General features: G+C 36.5%; 1 protein-coding gene across 4 annotated transcripts in view; it reads left to right on the top strand.

Moving 5' to 3' along the window:
• The window catches only part of LOC129775828 (uncharacterized), a 52,445-nt gene that overhangs the window by 4,767 nt on the left and 26,366 nt on the right, over nt 1–21,312 (top strand). For 2 of the 4 annotated variants that reach the window (XM_055780964.1, XM_055780963.1), the window contains one exon: nt 2,057–3,835. The exons of the other annotated variants lie outside the window; for them this stretch is intronic. In XM_055780964.1, the coding sequence (XP_055636939.1) occupies nt 2,088–3,029 (942 nt within the window). In that variant the 5' untranslated portion in view covers nt 2,057–2,087 and the 3' untranslated portion in view covers nt 3,030–3,835. Of the gene's footprint in view, nt 1–2,056; nt 3,836–21,312 lie in introns of those variants that run through there. 4 annotated transcript variants of the gene reach the window in all.

Genomic DNA, 21,312 nt, shown 5'->3' with positions numbered 1-21,312 from the left:
TACAAGAATGCCATTTGGTTTGAAAAACGCTCCGGCAATTTTTCAACGAGCTATCGATGATGTGCTCCGTCAATATATTGGAAAAATTTGCTACGTTTACATAGATGATGTAATCGTATTTGGCAAAACATTTGAAGAAGCTTTAGAAAATCTGGAGACCATAATCAAGGCATTGAACGATGCGAATCTCAAGATTCAGTTAGACAAATCTGAATTTTTGCATCATGAAATTGAATTTTTAGGATACGTGATCGAATCTGAAGGAATAAAACCGAATCCACAAAAAATTGTAGCAATTAAGAAATATCCACCTCCAAAAACAATAAAAGAATTGAGATCTTTCCTCGGAATGATGAGTTATTATAGAAGATTCGTGAAAGATTTCGCGAAAATTGCTAAACCCCTCACGAACCTTCTTAGGGGGGAGAAGAACATAAGTTCATCTAAGAAAATTAACCTCAACGAAACCGAAATAAATTGCATTGAAATCGTTACTATCGTCAACAGACGTGTTAGCATATCCAGATCACACAAAACCCTACATACTGACAACGGACGCTTCAGATTTCGCGATTGGTGCTGTGCTATCGCAAGGTGAAATAGGAAAGGACAGACCAATTCATTTTGCATCACGGTCATTAACAAGAGCAGAAGAAAAGCATTCTGTGCCCGAGAAAGAAATGTTGGCAATATATTGGGCTCTAAAAACGTTTCGAAACTATCTATATGGATCCAAATTCAAAATATTTACAGACCACCAACCACTCACATTTGCCTTATCGCCAAAAAATACAAACGCTAAACTCAAAAATATGAAAGCCTACCTCGAAGAACACGACTACGAAATTATCTATAAAACAGGAAAATCAAATGTTGTTGCTGATGCCCTTAGTCGCATCGCATGTTCGATGACAGCAACCCAACATTCAGCCAATGACAGCGATGACATGTTCATTATATCCACAGAAGCACCTTTAAATGCATTCAGGCATCAGATAATAATAAAAAAGGGACCTGACAAAGTAGAGACTACCAACCCTTTTCCTAATAATATTAGAATCACTATATATTTGAATGATATTAACAAAAATTCTATTTTTCAGATACTGAGAGAACATGTAGATGCATCTAAGCTAAACGGATTATTAACTACAGAAAGTATCATGGGTAAAATTCAAGAAGTGTATAAAAAACATTTCGCTAGACAAAACATGTTAAAAATCCGTTTCACTCAGAAAATGCTCATCGACATACCAGAGGAACACGATCAATGGGAAATCATCAAAAAAGATAGAAATCCTATTCACTATCCTCTCCAAAAAACACCCATTCCTAACGCACCATTTCAAATTGTCCACATTGACATCATGTTTCTAGAAAAATTAATATTTCTTACATACGTTGATAAATTTTCTAAATTTGCTCAAGTCCGTTTAGTACAATCAAGAGCAGCTATAGATCTTGTACCTGCTATAAAAGAAGTTTTAACTAAATACAAACTACCGGAGATTGTCGTGATGGATAACGAGAAATCCTTCACTACAGGTGACCTGGTAAATTTCTTCAACGAAAATAAAATTACTCCTTATATAGTAGCTACAGGTCGAAGCGAGATGAATGGAGTGGTTGAAAGATTTCACTCCACCTTACAGGAAATTTTTCGGATTACTAAAGCTGAAAATCCAAATAAGAAACCAGAAACACTTGTTGAGATGTCAGTAATAAAATACAACTTCACTGTTCATTCCTGCACAAAATATACTCCTTATGAAGTAATTATCCCAAGTTCCCAAAGCTCAAATATTATTGAAGCAGTTCCCAAAAAGCTACAGAAAAAACAAGACCAGGACTTAAAACACCACAATAAAAAACTGACTCTACGGACTATAGACCCAAATAAAGAAGCTTTTGAAAAGACACGACGACGAGTAAAAGCTGTACCCCGCTACAAAAAAATTAAAATCAAAAATGTCCATAATAGTACAATAACTACTTCAGATAACAGACGTGTTCATAAAAATGACTTAAAGATTCGACACAATTAATTTCTTTACAGACTGTTACTGACGCAAATCTCTGGACCTGTCATGCCACAAACGATTTCGGTACATAAGGCAGACAACCTACCTCTTTTCATATACGACAAAGGATACGGCCGAATACAAATCAACTATCATTACTACATCCATCATTTTAAATTAGAGCCGTTCAAAGTTCACGTAAAAGATCTAAAGTCGAAATTCAATGAAATAGAAGCAAATCAGTTTACTAATCTTATACTAGATAAATTCAATGAGTTAGATACAAACATAAAAAATCTTTTGCCAATAAAGAGAAGAAAACGATGGAATCAATTAGGAACAGCATGGAAATACCTAGCAGGAAGCCCCGATGCTAACGATCTCAAGATTATCAATAGTTCTATCAACGGCCTTATCAACAATAACAATGAGCAGGTCAGAATCAACAGAGAAATTTCACTACAAATGAAAGAAGCCGTGTTTAAAACAAAAGAATCTATTCAACTGCTTAATCTTGAGTCATCTGAATTGTATTCTGTAAACATACTCTTGAACTTAAAATTCCTGAATGACAAATTAAATCAAATTATACAAACAATAACGCTAGCAAAAGTAGGGATGCTTAATGAACAAGTACTGAGCCAGAATGAAATAGAGTTAATTATTGAAGATCTAAGTAAAGAAAATGTAACTGTTTGGAACACTGCTGAAGCATTAACTTATGTCACTACATCTATTGTAACCAACGAACATGAAATAGCACTTTTACTCAAACTACCAAAGCTAGACCCGAGAATCTTCAGAAAAATCTTCATTCTACCAACATGGTTCAATCGTCAACAAATCCACATCTCCAACCATAATTATCTTAATCATGAAGACCAGTACTATATTGTGAGCAGCCTGCAGCCAAGAATTTTCGATGCCAAAGACATTACACCTGACTCGCTCAAGTGTTGCAAAGTATTTCGAAAAGACAAAAATATGCTATTAATGCTTCTTGCGTAGCATATTTGCCACAATACTGAGGATTTCTTATAAAACTAGAAGTGGTCCGTCTTACCCCGTGTTCCCCTAGCTTATTAACACGAACTATCATATTCTTTTTTATTTGAATTTTTTCAAAATCTCAAACTTGGCTCTCATGCTTTTTGTTCCTCGCTGTAACAAATATTGTGTAGCCGGTCCACTGCCACATCAAGCGCCTTTAGTTTGATTTGATTCCTTTTTTGAACGTGAAACAATGAACGATGAAAGCTACATTTTCAAATATTATATATTATTATATTTCTAATTCAATACAAATTTACGAATAAAAGTATGAACAGAAAAATGTTTTTAAACAGAGCCAAAAAAAAGTAAGAGTACTGACATACAGAGAAACGAGCCAATAATCGACACATTCTCATTCGAAGTATTTTTTTGAACTTTGGCATTTTTAATAATGAGAGGATGATAAATCTATATATATATAAGTAATTTCATAATAGTTTTCGCCAAGCCAACTGAGCGTTGTCTGAGGCGGCCCCAAGCCACCGAGGTGATGCGATCCCACCGTCGACCCGCCGTCGGAAGCGGTGGTCTCTCGCAAGTAAAACTGTGTTCCACTGATTGCCCGCTTAGTTTGAAAAATAGGAAAAATTCTTTAGTGAGATTCGACCGAGCTTTAGCGAGCGCTGCGCTTTTGAAACAAACCATTCATTGTAATTGAAAGCTATTGTACCTTGATCTGAAGGAATTTCCATACTTCTAAGTATTTTTGTTTGGACATTTTGTTATATTTGGAAATAATAAAAACATTGCGTTTTTTCGGTGTGGCATTTATACCCGCGTTTTATTCCGCGTCATAATATCTCTAGTAGACTGTTGTGCCATTACGACTTTTTTCTCTACGGTTATTTCTGTTGATTAATGGTGCCATGAATGGTGAATCAATCAATCTATCCTTCGAGAATTGGGTTCATGCCCTGCTGTTTAGTTCCTCTTTTGCAATCACTTATGAAACTAAATTATTTAAAAAAAACTTCGTTGAGTGAAAACGAATAAACAAAACATTCTATTTAATCACAACCAGTATTGTAAATTAACAACTATTTACAATATACTCCAATTGTATTGCAATGAGATCATTAGTAAGAGTAACTGAATTAGTAACTGAAAATCAATGTAATTGTATTCCGAATTACTCTATTATAATAATATTAGATTGGTAATCCATTATTTTTGCGTGAAGTTTTTAAACTTTATTTAGGATATTTAGGATTGTGTTAGGATAAGATTGTATAATTTGTTGTCATTTTTAAGATAGCTTCATGATGCCTCTCTCATAGACATCTTGGTTCTTATTGGCGAAAAACTCTAGTAATCTATTTTTTACCATCATTTAATACTTTCGGACATACTTTATATTAAAAAATATTTTCTACTTTTGGAGTGAAGCTCCTTCTTTATTCACTGATTGAAATATAACATAGAACTGTCTTCACAATGATTATCCCAACCTTTTTATACTGAACGAAATGGTTTACAATATTTAATCTTATTCTAATACAGCATATTCGGTGAGAACGATCTGGGTGGCATGATGTTTATGTTTATGCTCTTTGCTGTTTGAAATGTTGTTGGTATGCTGATAAAAGTTTCCATTTCCTTTTTTGCTGGTTCATCAGGTTCAGACCGTATTGTAAGTGGGATATCTTCCTGTTGCTTGTCTGGTATTTTGATGTTTATTTTTGTGAGTGAGTTTCTCGAAAGATACCAAAAAATTCCAAGTGCAGCTAGAATTGATATAATTGATATTCCGCTTAATGACACGAATAAGTTTATTTTCCAGGATAAATAATTGTTTTGCAAGTTAAATTTTGAAGGTACTTCACAGGAGGGTCATCGACTATTTCCGTTTCCCAAGCTATTAATCCAATGGTAGGACGGTATGGTGTTCCTGGTATGGTTGATTTTAGATTTGAGAATACTTCTCCATTAATGTATATGTCACAATCCTCAAATTGGACAAAAAAATGATCCATTTATGATTTGATTGGAATTACTACAGTTTGATGATATTTCTGCTGTGGCGTCGTTAATTAATATTGTTGCTTCAATAATGCGTTTTATTAAGCCTTTTGAATAAACTTTCTCATAAATATATGCAGTTTGAGTGTTTTTTTCTGGATTAGCTGTTGTACACATTCGGATTGTATTTGTAGGAATGTATTTTCGCATGTACAATTGTTAACTTGCTTATCACATGGTTGATTGACTTCAAATATGTGTGTTTGGTTATGTGAGAAGTAATTTCCAGATAATAGTATCCTTTTGTTGCGTTTTATAATTGAGTCAATGTAATTGTATTCATAAACACTTTTAGATAATTGTGGAATTTTTAGTATGTAAGCGATGTGAGAATTGTGAAGCGTTACTTGGGCACTTGATTGAGACAGAAGTGCCTCGAATGATTACATGTCAATATCATGTTTATTTAGGAATGTGGCTATATTGGTGAAATCTTTGATTGATATAAGCTCGCTGCTTGGTATGCCATGTTTGGCAATTATAATTGCTTCTTCTATTACTTCTATCTGATCCTGAATGAAGTCCCATCGTTTCTGTTTTCTCGTGAATGGTTTAATTTTAAGAAATGTTTCATACAATTTGTGGTTTTTAATTTGTATTAATTCGTACAATGGATTGGTACATGGATTGTTTTGTATTCCTTCATTAATTTTGACTACTGCGTTTCCAAGTTGATATAAATTTATTGGATGAATTATTCTGACATACCCTATTTTTATTTGGGCTTTTCTCAAAGGAAAGATGTTTTAGAGTGTACAATGTACGCACAAATGATGAGTATGAAAATCTTATACATTCTAACTTCCGACTTCTTTCAGTGGAAGTGCGAGTTTTCGATCCTCTTCCGGTGAAAGTCCTTGTCTGTCCTCGTTTATAGTCCGGATGGCGTGATCGTTGATGTGGCGTGTTTATGTTTATTTATCGATCGCTCGCTTGGCTTGATCGGTATCATGATGACTTGCATTTTGTTTATCGCGAGTGGCTGACTGGTGTTGCACTAACTCATCTTCTCTTGATCTCAATCTCTTATTACTCACGATGTTTTGCAATGCGAGAAAAAGGTGGTGCTCAGTTGGTGCCAGGTTCGAACTATATGGTGGATACATTAAAACTTCCCAACCAAACTCCCGGAGTTTCTAGCGAATCATTACAGACGTGTGTGGCCTTGCGTTTTTCTTGGTGGAGCACAATACCTCTTTTGTTGGCCAATTCTGACTGTTTCTTGTCAATCACTAGCATCAAACGGTTCAATTATTGACAGCAGAGATCTGAATTTCGTATTTGGCCATAAGGAAGCAACTTATAATAAATTATTCCTTTGAAGTCCCACCAAATACACAGTAAAACTTTCCATTAGTCCTGGTTTGACCAACGTTTGAGCTGCTTCACCACGCTTTGACAACGATCGTTCTGAATGGACACTAGTTAAAAAGTTTTGAATTTTTGAAAACAGTCAACAGACCACCCTAAAATGCTAATGAAAAAAAACTGCTCTATTATTTTGCCAAGAACCACTATATCGGTTTGGCTTGGAATGGCTGTATAACTATAATTATCCTTTCAATGAACCATTTAAAAAAAAAACAGCCGTGTATAGTGATAAACATGTTGCGCCCCCAAATCAAACCATTTATGATGGAGACGCGCAATGTTTTACAAAGTACATGGTCAATTCGGTGAGGCAAACACATGCTTTCTCATAAGAATTCTGGTACCAATTCCCAATAACGAGTATTATTGTGACTGAATAATCTACAGACCAAAATATACTTATTTATTGAAACCAGTTAGAGAATTGTTCGTAGTGTAAATTAATGTCGTTTTTTCAAATACAAGAATTAAAAATTCAGGAATTGAAATTTATAAAAAAAAAAACTTAGATTTGAAATATATATTAAAGTTAAAGTTTAAGATTGAAAATTTTGGATTAGAAATTTCTAATTTGAATTTCGGAATTCGAGGTTTGTAGTTATAAATTGTAATTTGAATTAATGAAAGTTGAGGTTTTTAATTTGGAGTTTGAGGTTTGAGACTGGAATTTCCACGACAAATAAAGATATGTATTTCTGGTCGTATTGATTTTGATGGAGTTCTCAGGTTTCTCGAAGATAACTCTCCGTCGTTGTTGACATTTTATTGTCGAGAAAAAGTACGTGTGGTTAATAATAGAATATTAGTCCCGCTATCAGTTTTATAGGTTTTCCTAACGATAATCTCGGTCGCGTGTGATTTTCGGATTTTCGTTTCACCGAGTGGTCGATAGTTTACATAGTCACATCACTTACCTCAGTGGATCCTGATTTTAACCTCTTCCCACTAACGACTATCCTGTCCATGATATTCGCTAGAGATCCACGCTGCAGTGATTATCATTCCTATTCTAACATTCCTTCCCTTCCCTTGGTGATTCTAAGGACGTGGCCGGCGTCGTTATTGACTATTTAATGTTCGTATCACCGGACATTGTACAATGAGAATGGTTTGCTGCTTCCAAGCGCCGTTCTGTGTGTTCTTTGTGCGATTCTGCTGGTTCAGGTCAATCACGAAGATCAACTATGAAGGAAATATATACACTACAAGCTGTTACATCTGAGGAATTTGATGGATATAAAGGTATTTCCTGATTTTGATTGAGCACCCAGTTGCGAAAGTTACCTTTTTAATGGTCGGGATTGCATTTTTAAAAGGTGGAGTGTAAATTTATGTCTATGTATGAAGTGTATGAAGACAAAACACACGTTCAACGGTTTTTCTTAACGATTCTTAACAATTTTGTTCTTCTTGTTTGAGTGGATCGTTGAATTTATTTTATATATAACAGGAAAACAATAAGAGAAAACCCGTCCGACAAGTGTCATTGTTTTTTTTATTTCACCAACGTACGGCTAACGTGAATCATGCAATTTAACACTGTTATAAGCTATAACAAAATCTTCTTGGGCTTAAGCATATTTCAAACTAGAACATCGGTGGGTTGATTCTGCAGTAGAATTTCTTATTTGTACCGATGGTTGAAGCAAGATGAGTTTTGCACTGAAATTTTCTCCATCGTAACCTGATGCTAACAGCAAGAGGGTAATGATTGGAATGTTTTCTGCACAAGATGCAATGTTGTACCGAAGGATTGTATGATGTCAGCCCTGGGGTTAGAGTAGTTTGCATCGAAGAGCGAGCAGTTTTTGGTACATTATTCGGTTTGTCCATTGGCAGATGGTCGTAACAAGGTGCTAACAGGGGATGGATTGTGATTGGAATGTTAATTGCACTGGGTCCAATTTCATACCTACACAGCTACACGATGGGCACAACATCGACGATCATAGCTGATTACGTTGTCGAACTAATTTTAACGCTCCTTTTTCAGTCTGTCACCAACACTAGAAGCAGTCCATAGTTTCACAACTGCTACAAAAATGGACAAAAAAATCTGTTCATAAAAACAGAGTGAATGGTACATGCTATGTGTGAGGCTCGATTGTAGTCAAATGTAATAACGCATAACATTAAAAATATTAAATCAAAGGAAATTTCAGCCATTCGCATGCGTATTCGCAAAAGCATGGAAAGGTGGAATTACGAAGCGTCTTTGTGAGCACATTATATGTTATGAAGACAAATGAATTCTATTTACCACTATTATTTCCTAATTAAGGTCAGAAACTGAATGCTAGTATTTTGAATCGGACAAATGTTCTCTGACTAACGCAAATTGTGATTATCCAGTTGAACAGTTGAAAATTGCATCAAGTGTAGATGCTGTTCATGACTAGTGTAGTTGTTTTTAATACAAACTGAAGACCTGATTGCACTTGTTCCTGTTTATATAAAAGTTAGCTTGAATGAAAAATCTATCGTCGACATTCAAACCTCACGTAGTTGATTTGATGGATAGCTCTCTATTATCCCATCCAACAGCCTTTTGAAAGCGGGCGACGTGTAATGGCTGTTATGACTCCACATTCTACGAACTACCGAAGGTCGTGTTTTTTTTCATGATATGCATTCAAGTGGTGTACTGATCGATGTGAACAGAGATAATATAATGAGATCAAAAAGCTGTATTTTCATATGATATCATCGCTGACTTGCCTTACTTAAATACCCATAAATCATCTTCCACTCATAGCATAGGAAACGCAGATGATTAATGAGTTAATGCGAAACCCGTAAAGTATTCATCAATAGATATATGATTAATAATAATATTGCCATCTATGAAACACATCCTTTAAAAGGGTTAAGTTTTCGGAAAGCACTGGCCCCTAATGAACATAAGTTTAATTTATAGATCATATCACAAGATAATTAATCATTCATGCAAAAATGGAGGTTTTTTTAAACGATTTTCCTCACATCACTTGAAAACGAGAGTTGTTGTTCAGAACCTTTCTTGCTTTAATACCTCACCCAGATCTAATCATTCGCACACCCAGAAGAGGGGCAAGTAAAAAAAATAGTCTGAGCTTATTTCCTCGATTCTCGGTTCGGGAAAACAATCATGAAGGCCTCAATCAGCCAATCGTTCTCTCACTTACCTTAGCAAGTTATCTATTGAAACGGCACACAACTTTCCGGCTCATAATTATTCATTTTCACAGACTCCACTCCTCGACGGTCACTACTAGCTTACCTATAGATTGAGTGCTATGATACGTGAGAGCCTAATTGATTCCCAGATTTAAATGGAACATTGCTGTCGGAGGTAATATTCTGTTTTAGATTGTATTTTTTTTTTGTTCGGAAGAGTTCAAGTAGCTTTCTGGACGCTCCAATACGAGGTGTTGGAATTCGCTTCAAAAAGTGTTGGAATTTTATAATTTCCGGGAATTACGTATTGTTCCTTATGTTCGAACTCATGTCTCTCACTTATGCCGATATGTTCGGCCATTTTGAATGTCCATTCAATATTTGACGGCTGCTTTACTTGCACATGTTTTGGCTCGTCTTTATTATTCCAATTCCAATTTAGCAGTTTACTTTGCATTGGGATGATTGAGCTTTGGTTTGCACGTCGAAACCGTAAGCAAAATCGAAATCAAAATCATAAGGGTCGTCACGGACAGAGTCCAACAGCTCCAAAGCAATGTTCATGTGATGCTGTTCCTGGTCGAAATTGAATAATTTTGGTACTATTTTCGCGTCAACCCAACTCTTGTCCAAATCATTGTCAATAATCGGATGACATGAACCAATCGATAACCAACTCGAATCCTGAGAACATTTGAAACCATCGATAAACGTTGCTTTGGTCCAAGGTAACTTCACTGTATACCACATTCAATATTCGAAACGGATTTGGCATCTGCACATTACGTTAAGCCAGTATTACAGTGGCTCTCAGACAATAATATCCAATTCGTCGAGAAAAATATCCATCCACCAAATCGTCCAGAGCTCCGGCCAATTGAACGTTACTGGGCGATTGTGAAAAGGATCATAAAGAAGGAGGGAACAGTTTTCCAAACCATGGAAGAATTCAGAAAAAATGGACAGTACCATCCAGGAAATGCACAACAGCTACTGCGCAAAATTTGATGAAAGGTCTTTCGTCAAAAGTGCGTTCGTTCTATAGAGCATCATATTTTGATTTATGTTAGCCACATTATTGTTTCACATTGTACTGATCTTCAGTAAACCAAAAACAATAGTTGAAATATTAATCGTGTTTTATTTTTATTCACGAATAGATGTTGCTAAAGACTTTTCGATACAGTCCATATTCAATGTATTTCGATGAACACAATGCACCTCCTCAGAAATCCATTTGGGATGGAGACGCGCTTTGTTTTACTCTTGTTAAAGTGCATTATAAAAACGGGAATTACTGTAAAAATGGTGTTAATTTTTTGCTCAAATATCATATATTTATTTCACAATTAAAAATTAGGGTATATAATCCACAAATAAAAAAACTTGTTGGCAAAATAACATGCTTAAGTTTTTTTTTGTTAATTTACAACTTGTCATCCGCTCAATCACAATTAATGAATTCTTAAGTTCAAATAAAAATTATTTTAACGGATTTTTCAGAAAAGATGTCATGTAGCATCTAAAATACGAAAACTTCAATATGTTTGTTTTATTGTGGTTTTTAAAATGTTGGACGAAAAGAGACTCTAACTTTTGACGTAGAACTACGTCTTTCATTAAGGGTGACAAATCAGAAAACAGGTCACGTTTTTATGAAATAAAGTTAACGTTAATAACAAATCGCAAAACCCAAATTTGGTCACATAACAAAGTTGTCCAATTTTCAATAATTGAATTTACGACATTTTTACACTAACACGTTAAGCTCCGAATTGTTCTTGCTACGCATTTCATTCAGTTCGCATCAAGAGCATTTGCGCAATATCAGTAAAAGCTAATAGTAATAAATTCGATTAAAAAGTAGTCACATATCATTGTTCAATAATCTTTTATTTAAACATTTTTGAAACTCCAAATAGTGGCTCTGGAAAGGGCTGTTTGTTATATGTACGGATATCCCTCAAACGGGTTGTAACAATTGGTGTGGTAAGATAAATCATCCGCAACTTTATTGTCCAGCATGTTCGAATTTCCCACATAAGCATCCAAGTGCAGCACGGTGAATGATGGGCCAGTAGCTTCAGACGTCTGTTCTGTGCCGTCTAACACCACTTTCGCACTTGCGTTTATTGTGATCATAAATCCGGTTGTAAATAGGAGTCAAATGTTGTGACATTTCGAGATTTCGTGATATTTGTGGCAAGATACAGATGAAATCATAAAGCTGCTTGATTTTTTATGGATACCTATGGTATTGTGATTTTTGTCCATTGTCTTATTATTAGTCTTATTCTAAGACATGGGGAGCAGGTTTTTCGGTGAAATTTGTTCGTTTGCGGACTATATTTCATGCCACACACACTGACACTGTGAGCCATGACAATATAACCTTGGTATCGTTGAAAAAATGTAGTCACATATCGTCAAACATCCGAAAACAATTTTTTTTAAATTTCTTTATTTTAAACTGTCAGTCCCTATCGACCGACATGGGGTTCAACGTGTTAAACGATTTGAACACTCCCTAACAATATATTGCAATATAGAAAACTACAAATTCCATAGTTGATTGTTGGACTTTTTAACTGCTATATTTTTTCGTGTATTTCTAAATCAACAACTCCTCTGGCCCTCCCTGCAGCTCCTCATATTCTAGCTCTAAAGGCTTATCATGAGTTTCATAACTCCTTTATCATCTCCGCAACACTCTTTCTTTCATTGATGATCAATTCTGGTCTACCTATTTGAGTGAATCGTAATGGAAACATGACAGAAAAACGTAATAGGTTACAAAAATCCGTTCGACTTACACGTCCTGTCAATTTTTCAAAAATACAAATAACTCGCTACTGAGAGTTAGTTAACAAGCGGTTTTCAAATTGGTTCGAAAGTTAGGAAAGATTCTGAAAATCGCCAAAAGAGAGTTGAATGAGGAGCAAATAAAGAGGGAACATATATTTAAAATTTTGCTCAAAAGATATCAAGAAAGCATTTCTTTCATCGTATAGTTGCTTAGGTTGAGTAGTGGATTTATAATAACAATCTCAAGCACAAATAAATATGAGTGGACTGTCGAGCCTATAACTACAAAATCAATTATAATAGCCATTGTTAAATTGTCTCATTAATGTGGCCCATCAAATGCCGTAGGCTCACTCCGCTCAAACGCTCCACTTATCATTACTTCAATTGAAAAGCATACGTTCCTCAACTATGCGCACAAGCGCGCAAATCCCTTTTTTGCTGACAGATAGTGCGATACAGATGGTATTGCGCGGCTCGGTCTAGAACTCTCCCATGAATCACGTAAAGTGTTCTCGACACCGTTCGTATTTACGCAATGGAAACAACAACGAGAAAAAAAAACAAAATCATGCCAAAGGTGCTGTGCCTGTTTCACGCCAGAAGATAGGTAAATTGTTGCGAAACCATGACCCAAACCAACATAGAACACATCCAAGCTGCTACCACAGCATAGTCTGACGGAGGCAAAAAGCTAAGCAAGATGAATGTAACAAATTATTTATTCATCTGTTTTTGTTTTGCAATAACGTGTTTGCTAAAACAGGGCGTGACAGAACTAGGTGCATCACAATGATACTGAAAAAGTTGTTTCCTCGCATTGAAACTTATTCTTTTGTAAGGTGGATAGTTGAATTGTTGTTTTTTCCTGTGTTCGAGGCGTTCATGATTGTATTGTTCTATTCAAGCTCACAGGACCAACGATTCAGTTAACAAAAAAACAGAAATTTCGCAACATTGCAAACTTCATGAATGTATGGTTTTGGAAGGAAGAGTATTAGTAGTCATCAATATACTGATGCCAAAAACAAAAACAAGATCTGATGCGTTTTTTGACGATAAACATTTTTCACTAGTACTTCTAGTTCCAATTTTCTATGCTGCTAACGAGAACTAAATTTTTACGAGACAACATTATTGTTTTCAACGAATTTATATGCTCTCGCTTTCAATATCTTTGAACTTGTTCGGTAATATGACTTGCGTCGCATATGTGAAAGTTTCTATGGGAGAATAGAGCTGTGGAATTTTGGCAAAATAATTAAGACGAGGTGTCATTCTGTAGTTATCCAATACGCCACACTACATTTCGTTGCGAACACAACGCGAAAGATGTTAATCCATTTAAAACGATAGAGCAATGATTTAGTTTTGTTGGTTTAAAGTATCGAAAAATAGTACAATAGTATTCTATTTGATAAACGATCTTTTCAATTCTCAATATTGTTTTCAGTAAAATAAAAATCGACCTCGCTTGATTGGTTTGCATTGCACTACATTGATATCGAATGAATTGTTCCAATTTTTATCCCATGATCGTTCTGTGTAGACTTTCAATTTAGTAAAACTCATACTGATGCATTTATAAATTTTTCACCAAGTACATAACGTGCATCTGTCGACCTCGTTTGCCCTGCTTTATTGAGGCTACAAGGATAGTATCTATTGTGCCGCTGCCGAGTCCTGTTTTGAGACGAAACGACACCGCCAGTAAACACCACCAAACTGGAACGGAGGGAATGCAGTGTGAAGCCCGCTTCCAGAGGAAAGATAACAAATGACTTATTTGTGATGGCGACATTTACCACCGAATGCGCTCGCTGTTACCAGCAGAAACAGCAATGCCCTCTATTTGTCTCTGGAATGATGCGGATGGGCTTTTTTTTATATATCTGTATTATAGTGACTTTCAACACTTTTGGCTGGTTCGTCACTTTTTACTTCCAATTTTGGAAGAATGTTGGGAGTGAGAATTGAACTCGTGATCTTCAGCGTGAGAGGTATGGATGTTACCACTACGCCAGATCGGCTCCATGCGGATGGGCTATGACAGTAATATGCCGAGTCGATGATTTGTTTGTTCGCTGCAGGGCGAATCTCGGAACCATGAGGTTGTTTGTTTACAAAACTGTTGCACCTAAAGCGCCAAATTAGGAGAGTTTTTCAATTATTTCTCCGAAGGAATTCATTCGTTGCATTTTATGCTCTTGTGGCCTTTCACGACAATATACAAAAAAAGATGATTTCTTGTATTACATAAGAATTTTTTTTTTTCAATTATATTTTTTTACCCGTAGCAATAAAAAATACGTGTCTAAATTTTTATAAGAACGGAAAGAAAATAATGTGCGAGATTTGAGAAAAATATATTTATATTTTCATATATTTGCTGTATATTCTGTGTCACGCCACCTTCCACATCGATCAGATTTCATATGTCCGATAAACATCTCAAAACGAAATGAAGAACAAAACAACCTAGACTAAATTTTGGTCAAAATATCCCTCAGAGACGCTGCCCTTTCAAAACAAAGCCAAATAAAAAATAGAAAACAGACTATTAATTCTGCAGGCAATGTTCCATTGAATTCTGGAAATCAATTAGGCACTCGGGCACACCAGAGCACGCATTCTATAAGCAAGCTAATGGTGGCCTTCGCGAAGCGGAGCCTGTAAAAATGAATATTAATGAGCCAGAAAGTTGTGCGCCGTTACAATAGATCAATTACTAGGTTAAGTGATTGAACGCCAGACTAACTCAAAGTTTTGCGAATGTTTTTTTTCCCGTTGTGAGAATGCCAATGAAAAAATCCGTTAATATTTTTTCTGGTCTTTATTCTGGATGTGCGATTGATGATAGAAAATCTCTAAACAATGGGATTTGTTTTCTCCGTCACTCTCAAATTTGATGGAAACCATTTTGCATTATTCTGAAACAAAGCCAGTTTTTGCTGGAATGATTAATCGCCCTATGATATAATAGATATATTGAGCTTATGTTAATTACGCGTTGGAACTATTCGAGAACCTACCCTTCAATCCTTTCAGATGACGTCTCTCATTGATGATAATTTTGATATTTTTCTCTATTAATAAGTACCTTACACTGAAATCATTAATCATTGGAACATCGATGTTTCTTATTGCTATGGGTAAAATATAGAAGATAAATTATGGGTGGAAACGATCGTATCGTACGAAGAAATCACTTTTTATCTCATCTTTTATCTTACTTCTGTGAAGATCGAACATAACTTCGCTTCAATGTATATCTTTACGCAACAAAAATCAAGCTATGGTCATTTCTAGTGTCATAAATCATTACGCTCAACTCGTTTCTATAGGTTGTTGGATGAGATGATGAAGAGTTATTTATTACCAACAGGTCAACTTAATAAGGGCTAATCTAGATAGAAACTGGAAAAAAATACAATCCGTTCCCCAGTTTATGTGAAATAACTGGAAGTGGAATTGTGAACAGCCACTGAACTTGATGCAATTTTCCTAATGTGTTCGAACTAAACGGTCTGAAGAAACCCATCCAAATGGATTTATACGTAAATGCAGACAGATTCTTGTTGTGTTCATCAAGGTAGGTTTATTTGATGTTTCGTTATTCCTGAATCATGATGAAACTACAGAGTCTTTCAGATTAAACGCTCACGCAACAAATTTTAATAACTCCTACAAAAGTGAACCGATTTTTATTTTTAAAAAACGAAATTAAAGCTGTTCGTAGGACATTTTCGATGTGACCACTCCTTTTTTTGATAACGCGTTTTAAACGGTGAACAAAATTCTTCATTCACAACTCTAACATTACGACTTCGATGCTGTTGAAAATCCGTGTTATTTCTTCTTTAAGTTCCTCCAAATTTTGTGGCTTATTTACATAGCAACGGTCCTTTACGTACCCCCAGAGGAAGTAATCGACGACGAGAAATGTTGAAATTCTTACCATAATAAGACAAAGTTTCATTAAGTCTTCGGTTGCTCAAGTAATACGATTCCACTAAAAATACTCGTTCTTGTAAATTGTACATCTTGACACTAAAAACTAGATCAGACTGAACGAGTATCCGAATAATATCGTCCCGAAGTGGGGAATGCAGTGTTACCATCGACGGAGCGAAAAAAAATATAAAGAGCTATTCGATTTTTTTGCGTGAGCGTTTAATCTGAAAGGCCCTGTATAAAAACACCCTGTTTAGCATATTTGATTATTCAATGAGAAACTATGCTAGAATTACAATTGCTTTCCAAATTGATCTGTTTTTGCAATACAATATTATAACCAGGGCTCGGCATAGTCATATACAACTGAGGATAGTCGGCGGACTATGAAGAAATTCCTCGTCGTATTCAATCGGAAAAGATTTTTGGCTTCTTCACGCAGTTTCTCCGTCACCATAACTCAAAAGTTAGTCAGGAGTTTAGTCGCTATCTCCCTCTAAGACTCGACTATCTCATTTCATTCTTCCCCGTCATGGACTTCATTGCATTTTGAAGTGACTTCCTTTTTCTCTATCTGATGTATCACGTATGTACACTCTTAGGAAAAATTAATGTATATGATGAATGTTTTGGTGAATATTACCAGTGATTTGTCAATTTTTGCACTATGAATTATTCGTACATATTACGCAATAATATTGGTAAACAAATGTCAAACCTGCCAGTATAACCCAGTATAAGCCGTCAGTCCAACGTTGGTTCAACATATACTCTAAACATGTTAACCCAACCTTTATATATGTATTGTAATTGATTTATTTAGTAAATATTGAATTATTGTATGCAGTTTTAGTCATTTATTAAACTAAAATGTGATGTTAACAACTTTACATTGCTTATTAACTTGTCGCATATTTATTGCAGTGCCCGACATCTGATCCTGCATCGAATGAGTCTGATTCATGGCTGCAAATTAGGGAAAAAAATATAACCACTATAAACAGTTAGACAATAGACAATTCTCACCAATATTATCTCCCAGAACCAGCGAGCAAATATCGTGGTTTTCAATAGAAGCGCTACAAAAGTTTTTTTTAATAAAACAAAAACCGTTTGGGATATCAAGGAAATTCTTTATTCATGTGAAAGTACATTTGATACCATTATGTATGGAACTCGGTTCTTTTGCATGGCCACCACGGGCTCGCTTGCAGAAGTCCAGACGTTGAACCCAATTTTCGACGGTTTTCAAGTATAAATCGGCCGATACTGCTGCAATTTCACGTTCGATATTCGTACGAAGTTCATCAATAGTCGCTGACTTGTTCGCAAAGACCATAGACTTGGGGTAACCCCACAGAAAATAGTCTAAAGGCGTCAAACCGCACGACCGAGGCGGCCAATTGACTGGGTCATTTCGTGAGATAACACGCTCACCAAACTAGGTTTTCAGTGAATCGATTGTTAAATTCGCTATGTGGTTTGTGGCGCCGTCTTGTTGAAATCACATATTGTCCAAGTCTATATCATCCAATTCGGGCCAAAAATATTCAAATATAATTTAGTGAAGGCGATCTGGCGTAGTGGTAACATCCATGCCTCTCACGCTAAAGGTCACGAGTTCAATTCTCACTCCCGACATTCTTCCAAAAATGGAAGTAAAAAGTGACGAACCAGCCAAATGAGTTAAAAATCACTATAATACAGATAAAAAAAAAAAAAAAAGATATAATTCAGCGGTAGCGATTCCTATTATTAAAGTGCCGGTCTTGATCATCACGGAAGAAGTACGGCCCAATGACGCCGCCGGACCGTAAACCGCACCAAACCGTAATTTTTTTGGGATGCCATGGTGACTTATAGATTACGTGTGGATTGCTGCCTTACCAATAACGCATATTTTGCTCATTGACGAAGCCATGATGAGCCTCATCGCTGAAGATGATTTTTCGATGAAAATCCGGATCATTTTCAAGTTGTTGCTCAGCCCAATTCACGAACATACGACGCTTCTGGTGGTCAAGCGGCTTCAGTTTTTGCGTCATTTTGATCTTGTAAGGATGTAGGCTAAGATCTTTTCGCAAAATTCGCCACAACGACGTCACAGAGATGCCCAACACTTGAGAACGACATGTGAGAGACTGATTTGGGTACTCCTCAATTGATGCACTAGCGGCAGCAATATTCTCGACACTACGGGCACCTCATAGTCTTGTGGAGCTGATCTGGCGTGGAGGTAACATCCATACTTCTCACCATCAAGATCTTGAGTTCAATTCTCACTCCCGACATTCTTCCAAAATGGATGGTAAAATTGACGAACCAGCCAAAAGCGTGGAAAGTCACTATAATACAGAAAAAAACTTCATTATCTCACTGGCATTATGTACTGCGCCTGTGGTTTCGAATTTTTCCACTAGACGCTCAATTGTTGATCTGGCAGGACGATTCCGAAATCATCCAATTGATCGAATCACCGATTACAATCGTCGGCAATAGCGGGGGAATTAGGACTCAGCGGTGCTCGTTTTTGTGCCTCGAAGTATCCAGATTCCTCATTATTGAAGTAATGTCTTCACATTCTCTCGTATCAGACGGGCACGGATCATTGTTTGGATGTCCAATATGTATCAATGTTGATTGAATAACATAAATTGAATTAACTTTCGGAAACGTCGCTCACTTGTCCTGAGTATGGGTTAATTCGACCTTTTTCTGTGGAGAAATAAATATCTAAAAGTAGTTCCGCTCAACTCAGTCATCAGCTCGGCAATTAGGTTTATAATGTTATGTTTACATTTTCTTCACGGTTTTATCACTAATGACAATCGTCAAAGCTACCGATACCGCGTAGTAAAGGGTGTGTCACATCAAATTGCATCACGGAAAAAACGCTGTAGAAATTTAATTTTTAGGAATTATATCTTCAGCTTTCGCTTATAATCAGATAAGAGTGTATAGATCACGTTGGCCATGCTTCACTGTCAATTTTTCGTAAATTTGGAAAAATGTCGTCGAACGAAAAAGAGCGTCGTGAATTAATCCTGTGCACTCATTTCGAGAATCCAGAGTTGTCACATCGGGACATCGGGAAGATGCTGGAAATCGTCCAATCCACGGTCAGTAGAGTACTAAAACGATACTTCGATAACCTAACCATCGACCGGAAGGTGAAGAACGGCAAAAATGGATGCGCCGTCAGTGAAAAAGATCACAAGCGCGTAGTTAAGCAGTTTAGACGTGATCCGAGAAGTTCGGTCCGGGATGTCGCCAATAAGCTGAATTTGTCAAGTTCATTCGTCCAGCGGACCAAGCAGCGGGAGGGCCTGCGTACATAAAAGGTTCAGAAGGCTCCTAACCGCGACTAAAGGCAAAACATGGTGGGGAAGACGCGAGCCCGGAAGCTGTACACCGAAATGCTGACGAAGCCGCATTGGCTGGTAATGGACGACGAAACCTACGTCAAAGCGGACTTTCGTCAACTTCCGGGTCTGTTGTTCTTCTCCGCATAGGACAAATTCAGCGTTCCGGAGGAGATTCGCAAGCAGAAACTATCCAAGTTTGCCAAAAAGTACATGGTGTGGCAAGCGATCTGCTCTTGCGGAAAGCGGAGCGCCCCCTTCGTGATGACCGGCACGGTAAACGGGCAGGTTTACCTTAAGGAGTGCCTACAGAAGCGCTTACTACCACTATTGAAGCAGCACGAGGACCCGACCATCTTCTGGCCGGATCTCGCTTCGTGCCACTATTCAAAGGACGTGTTGGAGTGGTACGAAGCCAACGGGGTCACCTTCGTGCCAAAGGAAATGAACCCGCCCAACGCGCCGGAGCTTCGCCCAATAGAAAAATATTGGGCGATTATGAAGTAGGCCCTCCGGAAGAACCCAAAAGTTGTCAAATCGGAGAAAATGTCAAATGTCAAAAATTCAAGAGAAAATGGATTTCTGTTCAAAAAAAAACTACAACCTGACGTTGTACAGAACCTTATGGACGGGGTAAAGAGGAAGGTGCGAGCATACGGGCTTGGGCTCGAAATATGAATAAAAAGAAAATGCCAAAAGTTGTTTAATAGTTTTTATTTTACGCGAATGCGTTATTATTTTGAGCGAATTTCTACAGCGTTTTTTCCGTGATGCAATTTGATGTGACACACCCTTTAAAATGTACCAATCGTTGGTAGGGATGTGTATTGCATCAGACATTCATTTTACATACAGTTGGTAATATTAACAGAAAATATGTGCATTCTATTAATATTTACATCCTCAAAGATTTGGTAGTTTTTTTAGTAACTCATTTTCTTGGTGCATGTATCGATGTTTGATTTAAACGGATATATACTACAGGTGATCTAGATTTTTTTGTATCGTACGCGAAAATTGCTCACACGTATAAAATAGCGTGCAATGCTGTGTTCAAAACCACAGACAAACTTATGAATTTTGTTGATATAAACACGTTTTTCTGTATGTTTTTTTCACAAAATTAAATTCGGAGACAAAGTAAGTTAAAATTTTGTTTAGAATTCCTCCCAAAATGCACTCTATTTACTAATCCTTACGCGAAGACATTTATAGCATACCTAATAACTGTCCAAGTTCGTTGGTTTGAGTTCACGGTGGTTACACAATAAACCGTCCATTAATGGTGTAACAACTTTTTTGCATCAGAAATCAAGTTTTTGTTTCACTTTATATGGACGTCAAAATAAGATGGTGTACGCGGGTAAATGATTCGTGTCAGGGGGAAGTAGAAATGTGGATTAAAGTCAGTTGAATGAAGAGGCAGATTTGTATTCGTTAGTCACGTCAATTGGTCCGTGTAAAGTCAGACCGGACCATGTGACATTTTTATGATTTCGAGAAAAACGAACATAAAGTTTAATGCTCTGCAATTTTCGAAGCATTTAATTTTTTCGTTCAATATTGTTCTC

This window comes from Toxorhynchites rutilus, chromosome 3 (genome assembly GCF_029784135.1).
Source record: "Toxorhynchites rutilus septentrionalis strain SRP chromosome 3, ASM2978413v1, whole genome shotgun sequence".
NCBI classification, from domain to species: domain Eukaryota; kingdom Metazoa; phylum Arthropoda; class Insecta; order Diptera; family Culicidae; genus Toxorhynchites; species Toxorhynchites rutilus.
Note: the sequence above shows the minus strand (reverse complement) of the source record. Positions and strands in the feature narration are given on the sequence as shown.